The sequence below is a fragment of the Lithobates pipiens genome, unplaced genomic scaffold, assembly GCF_037356315.1.
Source record: "Lithobates pipiens isolate NorthernLeopardFrog02 unplaced genomic scaffold, aLitPip1_a1.2 Scaffold_22, whole genome shotgun sequence".
NCBI lineage: Eukaryota > Metazoa > Chordata > Amphibia > Anura > Ranidae > Lithobates > Lithobates pipiens.
In genome coordinates, this window is record NW_027507784.1 from 283,970,428 (window position 1) to 283,993,228 (window position 22,801).

At 45.3% G+C, this 22,801-nt stretch overlaps 1 protein-coding gene across 2 annotated transcripts in view; it reads right to left on the reverse strand.

Annotated features, from left to right (window-relative positions):
* The window catches only part of INTS1 (integrator complex subunit 1), a 226,165-nt gene extending 209,628 nt beyond the window's left edge, over positions 1 to 16,537 (reverse strand). Inside the window, exons 1-3 of one of the 2 annotated variants that reach the window (XM_077449121.1) lie at positions 16,401 to 16,537; positions 9,374 to 9,434; positions 176 to 268 (exon numbers count right to left, since the gene is read on the reverse strand). In XM_077449121.1, coding sequence (XP_077305247.1) covers positions 176 to 201 — 26 coding nt within the window. In that variant the 5' untranslated portion in view covers positions 202 to 268; positions 9,374 to 9,434; positions 16,401 to 16,537. The remainder of the gene's footprint in view (positions 1 to 175; positions 269 to 9,373; positions 9,435 to 16,400) is intronic. The other variant, XM_077449122.1, reaches the window with a different exon arrangement.
* Positions 16,538 to 22,801: the final 6,264 nt, after the last annotated feature.

Below are 22,801 nucleotides of genomic sequence, written 5' to 3' on the forward strand. Positions count from 1 at the left end.
CCCTCGTTGCTATTTTGTATATTCCTAAAATATTGACTGCCTGTACCAGAAGAAATAACAAATGTGATTTTTTTTTGGGGGGGGGGGGGGGGGGGGGGTGTTTGTTTGTTTTTTATTTGAGAATTTACTTTAAAGCGCTATTAAACCCAAAAGCAAACATTATACAACAGCTTACCAGTTCTTAGATTTTTTTTTAGCCATTCTTTCCTTTATTTTCCACGGGTGATCTGGCCAGTAAGTCTGCTGTTTTTCAAAAGAACAAGCTGTCCTGCAGATGTAGCAGTTAGAGGGTTGAAGCAAACCATTTACTACTAACAGGGATGCTTACAATGATCAGCTTTTTTAATGAAAAACCTTTATCCCAAAAGGAAAAAAAAAAAAAGTTTGCTGTAACTGCTTATAAAGTGTTAGCTAGAATTTGGCTTCAATTTGTGTATCTAAATCTACTAGTACAGGGTTCTCCAAACTTTCTAAGCAAAGGGACGGTTTACTGTCCTTCAGGCTTTAGGAGGGGCAGACGGTGGCCAGTGCGAGTAGAAAATGCCCCAGCATCAGTACCTCATGGTTGTTTTTAATGGGAGGAATAATGCCACATTGTCTATCAATGAGAAGAATAGTGTCCAATGATGTTGTCAGTAGGGGGAATGCTCCATCATTGGTTTCAGTTGGTGGAATAGTGCCCCAAGGGCCAGATAAAGGGCCACAACCGGCCCCTGGGCTGCAGTTTGAAAACCACGGTACTAGTACATCTAATACTGTATGTATATCATTCTTTGAAACATTACCAAATATCAAAAAATAAAAATAAAAAAAAGAATTGACTTATCACATGCAATATAAAAAAAAAAAAAAACACAAACATCGCATGCCATAACTGTTAGTGAAATGACCCCTGGACAGGATAGCAAAAATATGGAAAAGAGAGCCTTTGGAAATATGAAAGTGAAAAATCTAAATCCTGCAATAGCTCCTCATATGTGCTCACTAGAAATATACTTTTAATAAATTGGTTTAGATACAGTTTAACAGAACATGGTGCATCCAACTATCACAATAGGAGTTTGTTATAACGAAACTGATCATGATTAGCACAATTCAATGGCAGCCGACTGCCAGCGTGAGACCTTTAACATGGGATAGAAAATTACTGATCCCAAAAACTAGATAAGATAATCAAGTGGAGAATAAGTCATTATTACATTACTGTACTACACATTAACACGACTCTGGCGATATATAAAATTCTGTATACTGCACGCACACGCGCACGCGCACACACACACTAACATTGAGAAAATAGTTTTCTATACCTGATCCAGAATGTTACATGAGTCTTAGCTTAACATGTACTTCAATAAGTAACATTTCAGCATCTTTCCATGACTTTCATCAAGAACACCAAGCTGTAAAAATGATTTATTCATAACAGAAATGTGGATGCTACCAATGCTGAGGTTTCCTTCTGAAAATTTTAACTGCATAGTTCCGACATCTTTTGCTTTGAAAAAAAACTGAAGCACTGACGCAGAAAAAGGATTAAGGGCCACATGCAGTCCAGTGCGTTTTTTTTTCTGCATCAAAACATATGGAAAATAGGTTATATGGTTTTCAATGGCATAGTTCACACCAGTGCTTGCAGTTCCAGTACGTTCCAGTAAAAAAAAAAAGAGGAATATGCTGCATTTTTCCTGCACTGAACTGTACTGGAACGCTGTAAATTGCATCAAAAATGCACTGGAATGCACAGGAACACACACATCCTTATTTTTTCATCCAGACTGCATATTTATGATGCGAACTGGCTTTAAGGCATTATTATGACTTCTGACTTCCCTACATGTTTTGTGTCAGTGAGCTAAAGTAATAACAGGGAGGCAAAAATAGGATTTTTATAACCGCTTACCTGTAAAATCCTTTTCTTGGAGTACATCATGGGACACGGAGCCTTAAGTAATTACTTAATGGGTTATATGCCACCTTCAGGTGATGGACACTGATATACCCAATCCGGGAAGTTCACTCCCTATATAACCCCTCCTCCTTCCAGGAGCACATCAGTTTTTGTAGCAAAACAATATACGTAAATCCCAAAAAAGATGGGGAGGGACCTCTGTGTCCCATGATGTACACCAAGAAAAGGATTTTACAAGTAAGCAGTTATAAAAATCCTATTTTCTTTATCGTACATCATGGGACACACAGCTTTACCCACTTCAGGCCTGGACCATTTGGCTGACCAGAGCACTTTTTGCGATTCGGCACTGCGTCGTTTTAACTGACAATTGCGCAGTCGTGCGAAGTGGCTCCCAAACAAAATTGATGTCCGTTTTTCCCCACAAATAGAGCTTTCTTTTGGTGGTATTTGATCACCTATGCGGCTTTTATTTTTTACGCTATAAACAAAAAAGTGAGTGAAAATTTTGGGGAAAAAAAAAAACACATTATTTTTTACCTTTTACTATAATAAATGTCCCCAAAAATATATATATAAATGTTTTTTTTTTGCTCAATTTAGGCCAATACGTATTCTTCTACATATTTTTGGTAAAAAAATAAATAAAATCGCAATTGGTTTGCACAAAAGTTATAGCTTCTACAAAATAGGAAATAGTTTATGGCATTTTTATTAATAATTTTTTTTACTAGTAATAGCGCCGATCAGCGATTTTTATCATGACTGCAACATTATGGCAGACACATCGGACACTTTTGGTGCTATTTTGGGACCATTCATATTTAACCACTTCAATACAGGGCACTTAAACACCTTCCTGCCCAGACCAATTTTGAGCTTTCAGCGCTGTCGCACTTTGAATGACAATTGCGCGGTCATGCTACACTGTACCCAAATGAAATTTTTATCATTTTTTTCCCACAAATAGAGCTTTCTTTTAGTGGTATTTGATCACCTCTACGGTTTTTATTTTTTGCGCTACAAATAAAAAAATACCGAAAATTTTGAAAAAAAAAATGTTTTTTTTGTTTCAGTTTCAAAACTTTGTAAATAAGTACGTTTTCTCCTTCACTGATGGGGCTACACTGATGGGCACTGATAAGGCGGCACTGATGGGCACCAATGTGGCACCAATGAAGTGGCACTGATAGGCGGCACGGATGGGTGACACGGATGGGCGAAACGGATGGGCGACGCGGATGGGCGACACGGATCGGCGACACGGACGGACACTGATAGCTGGCATGGATGGGCGACACGGACGGACACTGATAGCTGGCACGGATGGGCGACACGGACGGACACTGATAGCTGGCACGGATGGGCGGCATGGATGGGCGGCACGGATGGGCACAGGTGGGCATGGATAGGCGGCACAGGTGGGCATGGATAGGCGGCACAGGTGGGCACTCATAGGCGGCACAGGTGGGCACTCATAGGCGGCACAGGTGGGCACTCATAGGCGGCACAGGTGGGCACTCATAGGCGGCATCGGTGTTATACTATAGTAATGGATGCCAATCAGTGCCAAACAATAATGCATGCCAATCAGTGATGCCCATTGTGGGCACTGATTGGCATCCATTATGGGCACTGATTGGCACCCATTGTGCTGACTGGCATCCCTGGTGGTCTAGGGAGGATTATGACCTTTATTACCTTTTCCCTGGTGGTCTGGTGGCGTCCCTGGTGGTCCAGTGTGGGCATCCTCGGGGGGGCTGTGCTGATAATCGATCAGCACAGACCCCCCCTGTCAGAGGAGCAGCCGATCGGCTCTCCTCTATTCGCGTCTGACAGACACGAGTGAGGGAAAGCCGATCACCGGCTCTTCCCATTTACACTGTGATCAGCCGTGATTGGACACGGCTGATCACATGGTAAAGAGTCTCCGTCGGAGACTCTTTACCGAGATCGTAGTTGCCGGGTGTCAGACTGACACCCCGCAACAACGATCGCCGCGATGCGCGCCCCCGGGGGCGCGCAGCGGCTCATAATCCTGATCACGTCATATGACGTCCGGTCAGGATTATGAAACCACTTTGCCACCGTCAATTGCCTATAGGACGGGCGGCAAGTGGTTAAACAGCGATCGATGTGATTAAAAATACATTAATTACTGTGTAAATGTGACTGGAGGGGAAGGGGTTAACCAGGAGGGGCGCTGTAGGGGTTAAGTGTGTCCAAGGGAGTGATTATAACTGGGGGGGGGGCTGTGTGTGACACGACACTGATCACCGATCTCAATCACATGAAGCGGTGATCAGTGTCAGTGTTACTAGGCAGAAGGGGGAAATGCTTGTTTACATCAGCATTTCACCATTCTTCCTCTCCGCGAGAAGATCGCAGGTATCCCCGCGGACATTGAGTCCACAGGACTCGCGGTCGGACTCACGGAACTTGCAGCGGGGGAAGGAACCTGCTATCTGGACCTTGCGAGATCACGTACAATAACATGATTTCACGCACCGGAGCCAAGCTGCCGCAGTAAAACTGTGGCGGCTGGTCCGCAAGCGGTTAAGTAATTACTTGATGGGACGTCCCATAGCAATGCTACTTGAGGGGAGGGAGACACAACCTGGAGGGTCACCCGAGACTTGAGGACATATACTGATGACTGCAGCATACTGCGCCCAAAGGCAATATCCTCACACCTCCTTACATCCACCTGATAACATTTTGTGAATGTATGCACTGAAGACCAAGTTGCGGCCTTACAGATCTGAGCCATGGAGGCCTGATGACGCACACAGCCCAAGAAGCACTAACCACCCTGGTAGAGTGTGCCTTAACTAGAAAAGGGGGAACCTTACTCCTTAAATTATATGTTTAAATTATCACTTGCCGAATCCACTTAGCGACAGTGGATTTCGACGCTGCCTGTCCTTTCTTAGGACCCTCTGGCAGAATAAAGACATCAGTCTTACGAATTTGAGCAGTTGCCTTTAAATAGATTTTCACGGCTCTCACCAAATCAATCGACACATCAACAATGTAGTGACTTTTCTTCCCTGGAACCTGGTTTTGGAAAAAACGATGGCAGGACAATATCTTGGTTCAGGTCAAGGGCATAACTCCACTCTTTCCTCATGCAAAGTCAAATATGTCTCTTTACAAGAAAGAGCAGCCAATTCCGAATCCCTCCTTGCTGAGGATATAGCAACCAAAATACCAACCTCCTTGTCAGAAGGACTAAGGGAATATGTTGTATTGGTTCAAATGGCTGTTTTGTAAAACAGATAAAACTAAGTTCAAGTCCCAAGGGCTCAAGGGAGGTTTTACAAAAAGATTCCACTTGCTCACACCTATAGCTGGCTATCGCAGTAAGACGCTTTAAGGGCTAACAACAGATACAAACAAACCCAAGGATACACCGAGGAAAAAAAAACAAGATTTTTTTTGGTCAGGCATCTCACTGACACCTTTGTTGCCATTGTGCTGGATGTTCAGTGTGCTCCTGCACCTTTAAGGGATGGCTCCCCTTCAGTCCACCTGCTCTCACCTATACATCAGAATGCATGTGCCTCCACTGTGTGGACACTTATAAGTTAGTGTTAGGTACAACAGATACCGGGGGGCCTTGATGGGGGTCTGTGGCTTACCCATGCATTTGCAAATGTGTGCAGACGAAACCCCTTCTTTTAACGCATACTGTTAGACAGGTTATTTGGTTGTCTGTGGGCTGGTGGTAAGTTAAGCTTGGTTTGTTCTTGGGTTTGTTTGTATTCAAGGGAGGTTTGACTGGCAGATTAAGCCGCATCACCCCTTGCATAAAACCCCGGACTAAAGAAGGAGTAGCAAGTGGTCTTTGAAATAAGACCAATAAAGCTGAGACTTAGTCTTTAATAGTACTCAAGGCAAATTTAATTTCTACCCCTAATTGTAGAAAGGCAAGAATTCTGCCTATGATATATCTCCGAAGGTGCCCACCCTTGGATTCACACCAGGAAACATAAGCCCTCCAGACCCTATAATATATAGTTCTGAAAGCTGGCTTCCTTGTATTAATCAGGGTAGAGATAACTGACCCGGAAAGCCCATGTTTCTTCAGAATGTTAGTTTCAATAGCCGAGCCATTCAGTTTAGAGACTGTAAGGTAGGATGGAATATTGGTCCCTGTGAGAGCAGATCTGGCTGTAGTCTTTATGATTTCTGCATACATGACCTGACCATCCGCACCAGCTCTCTTATGGAGTTGATCTTTGCCCGAGGCAAGAACACCTTTTCCTGGGCTATGTCTATGATCAGACCCAAGTACTCCAGTTTTTTTAGCGGCATTAAGGAAGATTTCTCTAGAATCCGACTGTTATGCCCTGTGCCCTTAACCTGGCTAGAGGTGGGGCCAGCACTTTTGTGAACACCCGGGGTGCTGTGGCTAGCCCGAAGGGCAGGGCTACAAACTATAAATGCTGCTGTTCTAACTCGAACCGCAGAAACTTTTGGTGAGCAGGAAATATAGGAACATGCAGATATGCATCCCTGGTGTTGATAGATTCAAGAGGTTCTCCTCCTACAAAGATAGAAACTACTGACCTAATCGTCTCCATGCAAAAGAGGATTTTCAGAACCGATTTAGATTTTTCTAGAATGGGTCTAACATCTCCATTTGGTTTTGGAACCATAAAAAGATTTGAATAAAACCCCAAACCTTGCTATTTTGTGTGGATCTGTATGATCATCCCTTGAGATATTAATTGGTCTAGTGCCTGAAACAGAGATTGTCTTTTCTCTGGATCTTTGGGAACGCTTGACCTCAAGAAACGAGACGGTGGAAAGTCACGAAAATCCAGCTTGTACCCCAGCGTTACCGTGGAGATGACCCATCTGTCTTGAATTTCCTCTTGCCAGACTTTTGAAAACTGCAGAAGTCTTCCCCCCACCTTGGTCAGGGGGATTGCCTCTTCATGATGACACTTTAGGATTCTGCTTTGCAGGTTTCCGACCCCAGGAGTTCTTTTGAGCCTGGGTCTGACCCTGAGGTTTTCCTCTAGAGTCTGATAGCGGAGGCCATCGTCCATGCCTAGAGGCGGAAGCCCCTGGCGTAGGGGAAAGAGCCTGTTTAAATGAAGGGAGTTTATACTTTCTTTTGACTGGCAAAAGAGTACTTTTCCCACTAGAAATTGTTTGGATATATTTGTCCAAATCTTCTCCAAATAGCCACTCCATGAAAGGGAACCCAGTTAGGTTTTTACATGGTGCTTCGGCTGACCAATTTTTTAACCACAGGATTCTACACATATGTACAAGCGTAAGGCGGGACACCTGGTGAATAGAATCTTTAATGGCATCTATGGCAAAGCATAATGCTTTTGGTAGTTCAGCCAATTCTCGGGCTTGTTGTGCAGGAACCTCTTTAGAGGTTCTGTCTAAATTGGTCCTTTAGGGATTGACAGACGCCTATTGCAGCAACTGCAGTTGATTTTAACAGGGATTCCAACTTTTATCTGTTGGATCCTTAAGCATTTGTGCTTTGTTTACAGGACAAGTTAGGCTTTTATTCACACTGAAAATCGCAGCGTCAACTGCTGGTACATTCCATTTTTTGGTGAATTTCTCCTCTAGGGGATAGACAACTAAAAATCTCTTAGGAGGGAGAAATTGCTTATCCGGGTGATCCCATTCAGCAAAAATATGCTGCTCTAGTAACGCATGTGCAGGAAACGCATGCAAAGGCTGAGAAGGTTTTTAAGTAAACCAAGGAAGAAACCAAAGCTTTTAGGAGACTCCGTTAAGGGTAGCATGAAAGTGGAATGAACCATCTCCGTAAGAGATTGTATCAGCAATTTCTCAGATTGTGAGGCTGAAAAGTGTTCATCTACCATTGTTTCCTCCGCAGAGGAATTATCAGTTTGTTTTTCCTCCTGATCGACTGAGGGCAACATCTCATCCTGAGCCCACTGTTCCCCTTGCAAAGGGTCTGAAGTGGGGTAGGGGGATCTAGAATACTTCCTATCCATTTTAATGGAGGATGCTATTAAAGCCGCTAATCTTCCCTGCAGGGTGGAGGAAAGGACATCTTCAGTCACGTATACAGGGGTTGAGATGTGAGAAGCAGTTGCACCATTAATTTGTTCCAATGGCTCAACCTGGCTTGCCATATTTGGTAATTCAGGCGAGGATAACATTGTGGAAATGTGACTCGAGATCCTAACGTGAAACCTTTAGTACCTTTTTGGTCTTTGTGGTGTCTTTTTTGGCAGGCATAGTCCTAAGTACAAAAACAGAGGCACTATACAATGCACTTAATCTCTGAATATGGTCATGACAGTAAAGTCGCTATAAAGTTCAGCCTAGCGCTGGGAAAAAAAAGTGTCCTTCCTGTATCAGGAAATGCCAGGTTGCAACCCTCACATGCCCCACAGCTCCTGTGTCCCTGTGTGCAGACTGCTTGCTTCCTCCTCGTCAGCTGAAAATAAACTGTCACAGCTGTGTTTTTATTACCATTGCCTGCTGTGCATCCTCGTAAATGTTGCACTGCGCTGTGTCTAGGCCCTGCCCCTCCCCCCCCCCCCCTAGAACCGTCCCTGTTTCATTTTTTTAAATGTACTTGTACATGGCGGCTTTCAGGTCTACAGGGGAGGGGGGAGGAGAGGCAGAGCCCTGTTAGCAGTAGGCAAAAAACAACAGTACAATATATAGCAACAATAACACGGGACATTCGTCCCCCGGCGGGGGGGTTAACGTGGGGGGGGGGGGGTTACACTTGCTGATGTCTTCAAGGACCGGGTCCCTTGATATCGAGGTTCCACTCCCTTGGACCTGAAAAAGCACCCCACCAGGAAAGGTTTTAGGTAAAGTAGCAAGATCTAAGCCCTGGGTCCCAGGGTCCAGTGCTACAAAGAGGCGTTACAGGCAAAACCTTGTGCTTCGGTTACGAGGCCCCAGGTACCATCCACTTTGGCCGCAGTGGCACTTTGGTGGGATCTGGTCTATGGAGGCTATTTAAATCCAGCATGGATCCCTCCTGGAGCTCCTCAGAGCACATCTTCACTGGTGACCAACATCTCAGACACTGGCAAAAAAAGTATGTGCTCCTGGAAGGAGGAGGGGTTATATATGGAGTGAACTTCCTGGATTGGGTATACCAGTGTCCATCACCTAAAGGTGCCCTATAATCCATTAAGTAATTACTTAAGGCTCTGTGTCCCACGATGTACGATAAAGAAAAGCATTTTCTGTAGAAGCTCAGCGCAGAAGGCCTCATGCACCTCGGAAGTTAACGCTGCTGTTAGGGGCTTCGTGCATTTTTTTTTTAATTGCCTCTAAATGCCCATGCATACACAAAAGAAAGAGAGAGAGGGAGCACACGAGAAAGAAAGGAAGCACATGAGAGTGAGAGCACAGGTGAGCAAAATGAGTGAGAGCAAGAAATAAAGCGAGAGAGAGAGAGAGAGAGAAAGAGAAGAAGAGAAAAATGAATACCTTAAACTGCCAAGGTTTCTTGGTCTATTGGGTTGCTGAAGCAGTTTACATTTTTTTTAATCTGCCAAAAAAAAGCATAAATCAAATAAACATACAAAAGACTTCTGTGAGAGATTTATAGAAAAATTATTAAAACAATACACAAACATTATACATGGTATGTATATGCAGTTTGCTTCAGACACAAAATTAATTCAAATGGAGGAAATACAAAACTTAAACCCATTGATTTAACAGTTCCAAAAATCAGTTACATTCCCAGCATGTGCCACTTTCACATTGTTTGTGATCTCAACTAACACAGTCAAACCACTTGTGTCATAGCTGTCATCGTGGCAGATGAAGATCAAACAGACTAAGAAGGCAGCATCCTTGGCTGAAAACGATAGAAGAACTTTGCCCAGGCTGAGTTGATGTCATCGGTCTGCTTTGGACAGGGGGATGCATTTCCTCATTCTCATCTCACACCTACACTGCACTCCCCCCAATTAGACTTCAACATGGCGTCTTCATACTAATTCTTAAAGTGATTGTAAAGTCTTGTTTTTTTTTTTTTGTATATATAAAAAAACATGTCATACTTACCTCCTCTGTGAAGTTGGTTTTGCACAGGGCAGCCCAGATCCTCCTCTTCTCGGGTCCCTCTTTGCTGCTCCTGGCCCCTCCCTCCTGACGAGTGCCCACACAGCAAGCAGTTTGCTATGGGGGTACCCAGGCTGAGTGTCTATTCAGGTACGGAGCTTCCATTCAGCCCTGTCCCCTCTCTCTCCTGATTGGCTAACTGACTTTGATTGACAGCCGCTGCTGTGTCTCAGCCAAACACTGATACATAAAGGGTACGCCACTTGCCGCCATCTATAGCTGGCTATCACAGTAAGAAAAAGGGTATAGTGATACAGCGCTGTCTAAAGAACAGAAATACTGACAAAGTGCTAAATGAAAAAAATATTGAAAATAAATTTTAAGAGCTGCAACTTAAATGTGAGATACCCACAATAACAATAAAAAAAAAAAAAGCTGCACTATAATGACCAACAACAATATAATTAAATACGTGTGAATACAAAAAATTAATCCATTAATACCATTTCCACATATATAAAGTGAAATACAAATCATGCAAAATTGATTGTGAATATAAATTCATACACCACTAAAATGCAAAATTCTAAGCCCTTGTACACACGGTCGGAGAATCCGTCGGAATGTGTCCTATCAGACCGTGTCCCGACTGTGTGTGGTATGCATCGGACTGATTCCGTCGGAATATCCGTCGGACCAAATTTTCCAACATGTTGGAAATATTTCCCGACCAACTGGGCCGGTCGGACCTAATCCGATCATGTGTAGAGAATTTTGATCAGACCAAGTGCGACGCATGCTCAGATCAAATTCCTACATCAAAGCTATTGGCTACTAGCCTGAATCTAGTCCCATCGTAACGAAATTACGTCATCACGTTCTGAAAGATCGGATTTTTCGCCAACTTTGTCCGACCGTGTGTATGCAACAGTTTCGGACAAGATCCGACGGGCAAAATCCGACGGGCAAAATCCGACGGGCAAAATCCGACGGGCAAAATCCGACGGATTTGGTTGTGGAAATCTCCGACCGTGTGTACAGGGGCTAACACTTAGTGCCAACAATTAGTCCATCTCAAAAGAGAACAATTTTCCTTGTGATCTCCACGGTGATAAGACACACCGCACCATCGAGAAGGTGTCACAAAGAAGGAGAGAAAGGTTCTTCCACCACCAACAACAATACTGCCGCTTACCAGCGAATTTGATCCCATATATGAGATCAGATATCGCCAATAACTTGTCACCCAGTCAGGGTTTGGACTGCATGGAGGGTGTATCCTTTGAAACGCTCTGCTCTGGTAATAGTATATTCCTACGGCCACACCGCTCATTTCCCACCATCAAGAAAAGGTAATTTGTGATTTCAAACAAACTTCTTTCACATTGTCATTATGGGGTATTGTTTGTAGAATTTTGAGGAAAATTATGAATTTAATCCATTTTGGAATAAGGCTGTAACATAGCAAAATATGGAAAAAGTGAAGCGCTTTGAATACTTTCCAGATGTACTGTACAGTACTTGAAAAAGTCGTCGAACCCCTTGAAATTTTCCACATTTTATCCTGTTACAACCAAAAACGTAAATCTATTTTATTGGGATTTTTTTTTGTGATAACCCAACACAAAGTGGCACATAATTGTGAAGTGGTTCACCTTCCAGCAGGACAATGACCCTAAACATACAGCCAGAGATACAATGAAATGGTTTAAATCAAAGAATATTCATGCGTTAGAATGGCCCAGTCAAAGTCCAGACCTAAATTCAATTGAGAATCTGTGGCAAGACTTGAAAATTGCTGTTCACAGATAATCGCCATCCAATCTGATAGATCTTGAGCTATTTTGCAAAGAAGAATGGGTGAAAATGTAACTCTCTAGATGTGCAAAGCTGGCAGAACAATGGTTCTCATCTCCTGTCCTCAGGACCCACTAACAGGCCAGATTTTAAGTATTACCTTGGGGAGCTGCAGATTAGAATACTGCAATCACCGAGCAGCAAATTATATCACCTGTGATTTATTTCAGTTATCTTGCGAACCTGGCCTGTTAGCGGGTCCTGAGGACAGGAGTTGAGAACCACTGTGTTAGAGACATACCCAAAAAGACTTGCACCTGTAATTGCAGCAAAAGGTGGTTCTACAAAGTATTGACTGATTACAAATGCACACCGCACTTTTCACATATTTATTTGTAAAAAAATGTTGAAACTCATTTATAATTTTCCTTCCACTTCACAATTGACCACTTCAGCCCTGGAAGGATTTGCCCCCTTAATGACCAGGTCATTTTTTGCGATAAAGTACTGCATCGCTTTAACTTACAATTGCGCAGTCATGCAATGGTGTACCCAACCAAAATTGATGTCCTTTTTTCCCACAAATAGAGCTTTCTTTTGGTGGTATTTGATCACCTCTGCAGTTTTTATTTTTTGCTCTATAAACCAAGAGCGAAAAGTTTGAAAAAAAAAAAAAAACTTTACTTTTTGCTATAATACATATACAAAATAAATATATAAAAAAAGTATTCATCAGTTTAGGCCAATATATATTTTTCTACATATTTTTGGTAAAAATAAATAAATCAAAATAGGTGTATATTGATTGGTTTGCGCAAAAGTTATAGCGTCTACAAAATAGGGGATTAATGGCATTTTTTATTTTATTTTTTTATTTACTAGTAATGGTGGCGATCTGCAATTTTTAGCAGTACTGATCAGCGGACAGATCAGACACTTTTGATGCTTTTTTTGGGACCATTGACATTTATACAGCGATCAGTGCTATATATAGCCACTGATTACTGTGTGAATGTCACTGTCAGGGAAGGGGTTAAAACTAGGGGGCAATCAAGGGGTTAAGTGTGTTCCCTCAGTGTGTTCTAACTGTAGGGGGATGGGCTGCCAGGGACATGACAGAGATCACTACTGGGAACAGTAGGTCTCTGACATGTCCCGTCAGAATGGGGAATCGCCTTGTTAACAAAGGCAGTTCCCCATTCTGCCATTGTATTATGCGATCGGACCCCCGGGCATGCGCAAGCGCCACCCGTTATCGCGCCTGTTCGAGCCGCTGTAGAACTTGCCAAAGGTGTCGTGGATAAAATCCACAGAAAAAAAGAATGCAGCTAATAGCTTTCCTTGCTATGTACATAAAAGGGTTAAGTTAAAGAAATTAAGTCTCGTTTTTTTGTTTTAAAATAACAAACATGTCATACTGCCTCTGTGCAGTTGGTTTTGCAAAGAACAACCAAATCCTCCTCTTCTCGGGTCCCTCCCTCCTGTCGAGGGCCACCACAGCAAGCAGCGTGCTATAGGGGCACCTGAGCCGCATGTGTCCATTAAGACATGGAGCCTAGAGAATACAATGTCAGTTGTTGCAACTTTTTATCTCGCACGGTATTTCCGTAGCAATTTTTCAAACGCGTTTTTTTACAAAGAAAATAACAGTTTTGTGCTTTAAAAAAAACAAACAAAACAGTAAAGTTAGCCCAATTGTTTGGCAAAATATGAAAGATGAAGTTACGCTGAGCAAATAGATACCGAACATGTCACACTTCAAAACTGCACACACTTGTGGAATGGGGCCAAACTTTGGTACATAATAAAAATCCCCATAGGCGATGCTTTAAAAATGTTTACTGGTTAGATGTTTTGAGTTACAAAGGAGGTCTAAAATCTTTGATCTTGTTCTAACGTTTGCGGCGATAACTCACATGTGTGGTTTGAACACCATTTTTATATGCAGGCAGGACTTACGTACGAGTTCACTTCTGCATGTGAGCACACAGGTACAGGGGCGCTTTAAATTTTTCATTTTTTTTTTCATTTAACTTTTTTTCTTTTAGTTTAACACTTTTTAAACAAAAAAATGTTTTGATCACTTTTATTCCTATTACAAGGAATGTGAACATCCCCTTTAATAGGAATATATCATCTGGTCCACCAGAAATCTCTATGGTAAACATCCGGAGTCGGCGGATCCTGTCTCCGACTAACCAATGGAAGCGGTGGGTCAGTAGAAGCACCAGAGGGCGGTGGGAGGGGGGTGTGGGAAGTTCCCTCTCACCACCCGTAAGAACTATCAAGCGGTGGAACAGAAGCTATAATCATTCTTATGGTGTAAATCGCTGTCTGAAAAAGCCAATATCTGAAAGAGGCCTGTAGCTGCAAGCAGCATTCGGATATACCAGCACAGTCAAGGACATCATATGATGGCCAGAGGGCGGGAAGTGGTTAAAAGGGAATTAAATCCTCCTATCCTTTACAGCCAAGGAAGTTGCTTCTGCTTGATCTGCAACTGCCATGGTGCTGCACATGTGATCAATTATGACGCCAGCCATTTGATGGTTTGACAGTTTGGTTGAGGCCACAAGCAAATATGACAGTTAGCAATCCCAACATTCCAGGAAGGAAGGAACAGAAAACAGTTTTGTGAAACTATAAAATCAATGGGTTTAGTTACGCCTTATGATTTACTGCTGTTCAGGGGCCCTGGGCTTCAGCAAAATGGTAGCAATGCTGGAAGCAATTTACAGTACACACTCATTTTGGTAGCATATTACAGTAGAATGTATGTTCCTGGCTAAAGAACATTATTTTTATCAAGCTGTTATGGGTAAAGTTCAGCTTTAAAGTGTAAGTTCACCTTTACAGAAAAATCGGTAAGGTGAACCCCCTCATCACCCCCACCCCCCGCACCACAGTGATATCCCATTTTGATCCCTGCTATCACCACCTCCCCGGACCTTACAAATACCCTCGGTATTCTCTCAACTTCTTCCCCACTGAGAGGACAGGCTACGCGGGATCTGATTGGTCAGCGCCAACCAATGAGAATGCTCCAAAAACGCTATAGAAGGGCTCAGAATGGGAGATCGCCATGCTGCAGGTCAACGAAACGGAGGGGGAGGGGGTCCTGTGCAAGTTTACCTTACGGATTTTTCTGTAAAAGTGAACTTACTCTTTAAAGAATTTGTAAATCCAACACTTCATATTCCTGATATGAGCCTGCCACATGTACTTGTATGAGAAAGTATCCTATTCTTTTTGTATTGCTTCCTTTGTGTGAAAACCCTGGTGTTCCTACCAGTCCCTCAGCTTTCCTATTAACTCACCACACCAGACATGGGAGCACAGCATGGTCAGTTCTCTAGCTGTGCTGAAAACTTAGCCTGCTTTCCTCCAATGATCAGGCTTGTCCTGACATGCACAGCCATTTACAGGGAAGACCAGTGTACTGCTGTTTCTCCTCCCTCCCTCTTATGCCACAGAAAAGAGAGGGAATGTAATCACTTATAACGCTTTTTTTTTTTTTTTTTATTAATGTAAACATAAATAAAATATGTTCCTTTTGTTTCTATCCCTATCTAAATGGGTGACCGTTTACATTAAAAAAAAAAAAAAAACAGAGGGTTTAATAGGACTTTAATCCTGTTTCGGTTACCACAGCAGATGAAACCAATGGCAGACAATAGTGCTGACACTGATGTGGTCAGCGTGTGCCATGTTTCCTCCGGCACAGCGGCCCATTTCATTTTTAATAAGGGTTGTTGTACTAGTGTTTCCAGGTGGGAGAAAAGTCCGACTTTTTTTTTTTTTTTTTTTTAAATGTGACCACACAGAACCGCATGATGCTTTTGCAACATAGGGTGTAACACGATTTCCCATGTGTTGGGTGGCATTAGGATTCACTAGCACCCCTGAGCGTCTGCAAAAGAGCTGTGCGTTCTGGCAGTGGGTGCAAGGACACATGCGATTTACATACATTCTGGCACCCGCAATAGTGTGAACCTAGCCCCATACACACGGGCAGACTGTCGAGAGACATTTGTCGGTATAAAATATATAACAGCTGACAGTCTGCTCGTGTGTATGTCGGTCTGTCTGATAGAAGCCGGACGTTTGGCTGACGTCTGTCGAATGAGCATGCTGGAAAACCAGCAGCCAACCGGCTCCGGATCAGCACTCTCAGCCAATGGCAGAAAGCGCTAATTGGAGCGTTCTGGCGGGGGCATCCCTCCGTGAGAACAGCTCAGCGGGGGAGAGCGCCAAACTAACCAGAGCGCGCAGTTCTTTTTCGGTGCAACCCACGGGGCGGCACGGAAAACAAAAGGACCTATAATTTGCACCCGGCTTCAGGCCCCATTCACACCCGGCGTAGTCAGAACGCGTGTTGGTGTGCCCATTTTTCACGCAGTGCGAACAGGGCACCCCATTCACTTAACAAGACACGCTGACACTTGCAGTCCTCCTCAGGTGACACATTGCTCTGGCTCAGCCTATGGTACCAGGAGTAGGGTAGCCACATCATCCCTTTAATTCGGGGCACATATTAATTACACATGTTCTGTGGTTTCCACACAATGCTGAGGCCTGCTCTGTCCCAGCCCCCGGCATTGGCTTCACACACACACCTCCCTCCCCCACCTCGCTGTACAGCGCTTACCTGCAATGTCACAAAGGCCGTACTGCGGGGTACAGAGACGGGAGGTGTAAGGGGTGTACCTGGGGCTCTTCACCACAACAACAATCGCCACATTTACTGAGTGCACTCCACTTCCGGGAACTGTGCGTCACCGAGGACGTCGGCTGCACGTCGGGAAACCCCGCCTACTGTGCGTTCCATTCACTCACAGGGCTTCCCCGACGTACCGTGGCGGGAAAGCGGCGTAGTTTGGTTTGTGAGGCTCGCTGTGGCGCTCTAACGTTGTTGTAGAGCTCCAGGTCCCTTGTGTGCAGCTAGAGAATGCTGGGACTTGTGGTTCCAAAGCAACTGGAGAGACACAGTTTGACCTTAAGGCCCCTTTCACACTGGGGTGCTTTGCAGGTGCTAAAAATAGCGCCTGCCAAGCACCCTGAAAGAACAGCTCAGTGCACTCCAATGTGAAAGTCCTGAGGGCTTTCACACTGGAGCGGTGCGCTTGCAGGACGGTCAAAAAAGTCCTGCAAGCCAAATCTTTTTAGCGCTGTAGGAGCGGTGTACTTACCACCCCTAAAGCGCCTCTTCCCATTGAAAAAAATGGGGCAGCACTCCACTCCGCCGCTAAATATAGCACCGCTTTACCACCAGCACACTAAGCGCCCCAGTGTGAAAGTAGCCTTAGTGCCCGGGACAGTCAGTGTAGTGACCGGAATGTGTGTTGTAGAATGATATCTGTGAATATGGACAGTTAGGACTGTCTTTAATATTGATTGGGCCCTGGGCAAAATATTTATTGGGGCCCCGGCATTGCTGGGGAGGGTGTCATTAATGGCAATGCTGATTTTTTTTTTTTTTTTTTACCAACTACCAATATAAAGAGAAGTTTCAACACTGGCCACCAATGTAATAGGGGTTTACACTGACCACTAATGAAATAGAAGCATTCACAGCAACCACCAATGTAAGGGGCACATTCATACTGGCCACTAGTGTGAATGAAAGTATTGTACACCAATCACTAATGCATAGTTGCCAACTGTCCCGAATTTCCCGGGACATTCCCGGGATTAGGACATTTGTCTCAAATTAATTTTGTCCAGGGAAATTCGGTTTGTCCCGGGAAATTGAATTTCCAGTTTTTTTGCCGCCGTCCGCTAGAGGCCGGCCGCCATTTTTAACCACTTGCCGACCGCCGCACGACGATATACGTCGGCAGAATGGCACGGGCAGGCATATTGGCGTATATATAAGTCCATGCCTGCCCGCGGGTGGGGGGCCCGATCGGGCCCCCCCCCGGTGCCTGCGGCGGTCGGCATTCGTTCGGGAGAGATCAGGGATGAGGGGACGGCCATTCATTCATGGCCACCCCCTCGCGATCTCTCTCGACGAATGGAAATCCCCCGTGACATCACTTCCTCTCCTGTAATGTAAACACAGGAGAGGAAGTGATGTATTCTCTCCTCCGTGTCGGTATTTTCCGTTCCGACACGGAGGAGAGCGGATCGGTGAGTTGCACCAACACTCTACACACACAGTAGAACATGCCAGGCACACTCACACCCCCCCTTTACCCCCCGATCACCCCCCCAATTACCCCTGCCCCCCAGTCACAGTGACACCAATGTCATTTTTTTTTTTTTTTTTGCATTGGTGTCATTTGTGACTGTAATAACTGTTAGGGCAGTTAGAGTTAGCCCCCTTTAGTTCTAATGTACCCCCCTAACCCCCCCAATAAAGGTTTAACCCCGTGATCACCCCCCGTCGCCAGTGTCACTAAGGCTGGGTTCACATTGCAGCGGTTTATGAGAACGAATGTGATTCGCACCGCACTGCAGTGCAAATCACATCCGATCTCTGTGCGATTCGAGTTCAGCCATTCGCCGCACCCGCCGCACCCGCCACACCCGCCGCACCCGCCGCAAATTCGCACGGGACCCTTTTTTTGGCCCGCAGCAGAATCGGATCGCATGGGTGTTCACACCATGCGATCCGAGTTTGCAGATCGCACTGCGATATGCGAACTGATCTGGGGGTGTCAGTAACATTTCACTGACACTCCCAGCAGTTCGCATAGGGCAGTGTGAACTGCCGCCGGGAGGCATGCGATGCGGGAACCCGCCGCGGATTCGCGGCGTTTCCGCATCGCTCCAGTGTGAACCCAGCCTAATAAGCGATCATTTTTCTGATCGCCGTATTAGTGTCACAGGTGACGCTAGTTAGGCAGGTAGGTATTTAGGTTCGCCGCAGCTTTTTATAGCGCCAGGGACCCCCATATACTACCGCATAAAGCCCCCTGATTGCCCCCTAGTTAACCCTTTCACCAGTGATCACCATATAACTGTTACAGGTGACGCTGGTTGGTTAGTTATTTTTTTATAGTTTCAGGGCACCCGCCATTTATTACCTAATAAAGGTTTAACCCCCTGATCACCCGGCGGGTGTCATTTGTGACTAATAACTGTTAGGGCAGTTAGGGTTAGCCCCCTTTAGTTCTAAGGTACCCCCCTAACCCCCCCAATAAAGGTTTAACCCCGTGATCACCCCCCGTCGCCAGTGTCACTAAGGCTGGGTTCAGATTGCAGCGGTTTGAGAACGGATGTGATTCGCACCGCACTGCAGTGCAAATCACATCCGATCTCTGTGCGATTCGAGTTCAGCCATTCGCCGCACCCGCCACACCCGCCGCACCCGCCGCAAATTCGCACGGGACCCTTTTTTTGGCCCGCAGCAGAATCGGATCGCATGGGTGTTCACACCATGCGATCCGAGTTTTCAGATCGCACTGCGATATGCGAACTGATCTGGGGGTGTCAGTAACATTTCACTGACACTCCCAGCAGTTCGCATAGGGCAGTGTGAACTGCCGCCGGGAGGCATGCGATGCGGGAACCCGCCGCGCATTCGTGGCGTTCCCGCATCGCTCCAGTGTGAACCCAGCCTAATAAGCGATCGTTTTTCTGATCGCTGTATTAGTGTCACAGGTGACGCTAGTTAGGCAAGTAGGTATTTAGGTTCGCCGCAGCTTTTTATAGCGCCAGGGACCCCCATATACTACCGCATAAAGCCCCCTGATTGCCCCCTAGTTAACCCTTTCACCAGTGATCACCATATAACTGTTACAGGTGACGCTGGTTGGTTAGTTATTTTTTTATAGTTTCAGGGCACCCGCCATTTATTACCTAGTCTCACTAGTGTACCCCTAAATTTAGGGGTGTCTACTTTCCAAAATGGGGTCATTTGGGGGGGGTTTGTGCCATCTTGGCATTTTATGGCCTTCAAAACTGTAACGCCCTTAGAAAGCCTGAAGGCGGTGCTTGGTTTTCGGGGCCCCGTACGCGGCTAGGCTCCCAAAAAGTCCCACATATGTGGTATCCCCGTACTCAGGAGAAGCAGCAGAATTTATTTTGGGGTGTCATTTCACATATGCCCATGGCATGCGTGAGCAATATATCATTTAGTGACAACTTTGTGAAAAAAAAAAAAAAAAAAAAAAAAGTTTGTAATTTTCCCGCAACTTGTGGCAAAATATAAAATATTCCATGGACTCAACATGCCTCTCAGCAAATAGCTTGGGGTGTCTACTTTCTAAAATGGGGTCATTTGTGGGGGTTTTGTGCCATCTTGGCATTTTATGGCCTTCAAAACTGTAATAGGTAGTGAGGAGTGAAGTCAAATATTTACGCCCTTAGAAAGCCTGAAGGCGGTGCTTGGTTTTCGGGGCCCCGTACGCGGCTAGGCTCCCAAAAAGTCCCACATATGTGGTATCCCCGTACTCAGGAGAAGCAGCAGAATTTATTTTGGGGTGTCATTTCACATATGCCCATGGCATGTGTGAGCAATATATCATTTAGTGACAACTTTGTGAAAAAAAAAAAAAAAAAAAAAAAGTTTGTAATTTTCCCGCAACTTGTGGCAAAATATAAAATATTCCATGAACTCAACATGCCTCTCAGCAAATAGCTTGGGGTGTCTACTTTCTAAAATGGGGTCATTTGTGGGGGTTTTGTGCCATCTTGGCATTTTATGGCCTTCAAAACTGTAATAGGTAGTGAGAAGTGAACTCAAAAATTTACGCCCTTAGAAAGCCTGAAGGCGGTGCTTGGTTTTCGGGGCCCCGTACGCGGCTAGGCTCCCAAAAAGTCCCACATATGTGGTATCCCCGTACTCAGGAGAAGCAGCAGAATTTATTTTGGGGTGTCATTTCACATACGCCCATAGCATGTGTGAGCAATATATCATTTAGTGACAACTTTGTGTAAAAAAAAAAAAAAAATTTTTTTTTTGTCATTATTCAATCGCTTGAGGCAAAAAAATAAAATATTCAATGGGCTCAACATGCCTCTTATCAATTTCCTTAGGGGGTCTACTTTCCAAAATGGGGTCATTTGGGGGGGTTTTGTACTGCCCTGCCATTTTAGCACCTCAAGAATTGAGATAGGCAGTCGTAAACTAAAAGCTGCGTAAATTCCAGAAAACGTACCTTAGTTTGTAGATGTGACAACTTTTGCGCAAACCAATAAATATACAATTATTGACTTTTTTTTTACCAAAGACATGTGGCTGAATACATTTTGGCCTAAATGTATGATTAAAATTGAGTTTATTGGATTTTTCTAATAACAAAAAGTAGAAAATATCATTTTTTTTCAAAATTTGCGGTCTTTTTACGTTTATATCGCAAAAAATAAAAATCGCAGAGGCAATCAAATACCATCAAAAGAAAGCTCTATTTGTGGGAAGAAAAGGACGCAAATTTTGTTTGGGTACAACATTGCATGACCGCGCAATTACCAGTTAAAGCAGCGCAGTGCCAAAGTGTAAAAAGACCTCTGGTCATTTACCAGCAAAATGGTCCGGTCTTAAAGTGGTTAAGAAGACCAGAAGCTGGTCTTCAATAGAGAACCTGTGGCGCCGCCCACCCCCGCTGCCAGTGTGTGTGTAATGTGCAGTGGGCGGCGCCACAGTTCAAAGTTAGTCTCCGTGAGGTGCGGCAACATGAAGGACGTTATGTCGGGGGCCAGTCTGTGGATGGGATGGCAGAGGGGGCAGTCTGTGGATGGGATGGCAGAGGGGGCAGTCTGTGGATGGGATGTCATGTCAGAGGGGGGCCAGTCTGTAGATGGGATGTCATGTCAGGGGGGGGGCAGTCTGTTAATGGGATGTCATGTCAGAGGGGGGGCAGTCTGTGGATGGGATGTCATGTCAGAGGGGGCCAGTTTGTGGATGGGATGTCAGAGGGGGGGCAGTCTGTGGATGGGATGTCATGTCAGAGGGGGGGCAGTCTGTGGATGGGATGTCATGTCAGAGAAGGGGCAGTCTGTGGATGGGATGTCATGTCAGAGGGGGGGGCAGTCTGTGGATGGGATGACATGTCAGACGGGGGGCAGTCTGTGGATGGGATGTCATGTCAGAGGGGGGGGCAGTCTGTGGATGGGATGTCATGTCAGAGGGGGGGCAGTCTGTGGATGGGATGTCATGTCAGAGGGGGGGCAGTCTGTGGATGGGATGTCATGTCAGAGGGGGGGCAGTCTGTGGATGGGATGTCATGTCAGAGGGGGGCCAGTCTGTGGATGTCATGTCAGAGGGGGCCAGTCTGTGGATGGGATGTCAGAGGGGGCCAGTCTGTGGATGGGATGTCAGATGGGGCCAGTCTGTGGATGGGATGTCAGAGGGGGCCAGTCTGTGGATGTCAGAGGGGGCCAGTCTGTGGATGTCAGAGGGGGCCAGTCTGTGGATGGGATGTCAGAGGGGGCCAGTCTGTGGATGGGATGTCAGAGAGGGCCAGTCTGTGGATGAGATGTCAGAGGGGGCCAGTCTGTGGATGTCAGAGGGGGCGCCAGTGAGTCTGGATGTCAGAGGGGCACCAGATGTTAGGAGGGGCTCCGCTGATGGACACCAGATGTTAGGAGGGGCTCCGCTGATGGACGCCAGATGTGAGGAAGGCTGCTCTGATAGACACCAGATGTGAGGAAGGCTGCTCTGATGGGGCACCTGATGGCATCTGGTGGAAGGCAACGTGGCTAGTGACGCGCTCAGGGCTCCCACTGATTCGGCATTATGGTGAGTTGAATGATTTCATTTCATATTACAATGTAATAATAGAAATAATGCGCTTCAATCATCCTGACACCATAACAATCATGGCGCCGGGATGATTGAAGCGCCAACACCAGGTATTTGGAGTATCTTTATCTGCTGATTGTCAAACTCTGAAAAACACATTTCTGTTGTGGTGTAGGATCGGGGGGCTGCTGTCCCTCCATCCCTCCCTCCCCCCTCTTTCCCTTTCCCTCTCCCTCTCCCTCTCCCTCTCCGTCCATTCATCTCAGACACTAACCACACCCCTTTGAGCCACGCCCCATGTAAGCCACGCCCACTATTTCCCGTAAACCACGCCTATATTTTGGGCTACGTGCGCCGCATAT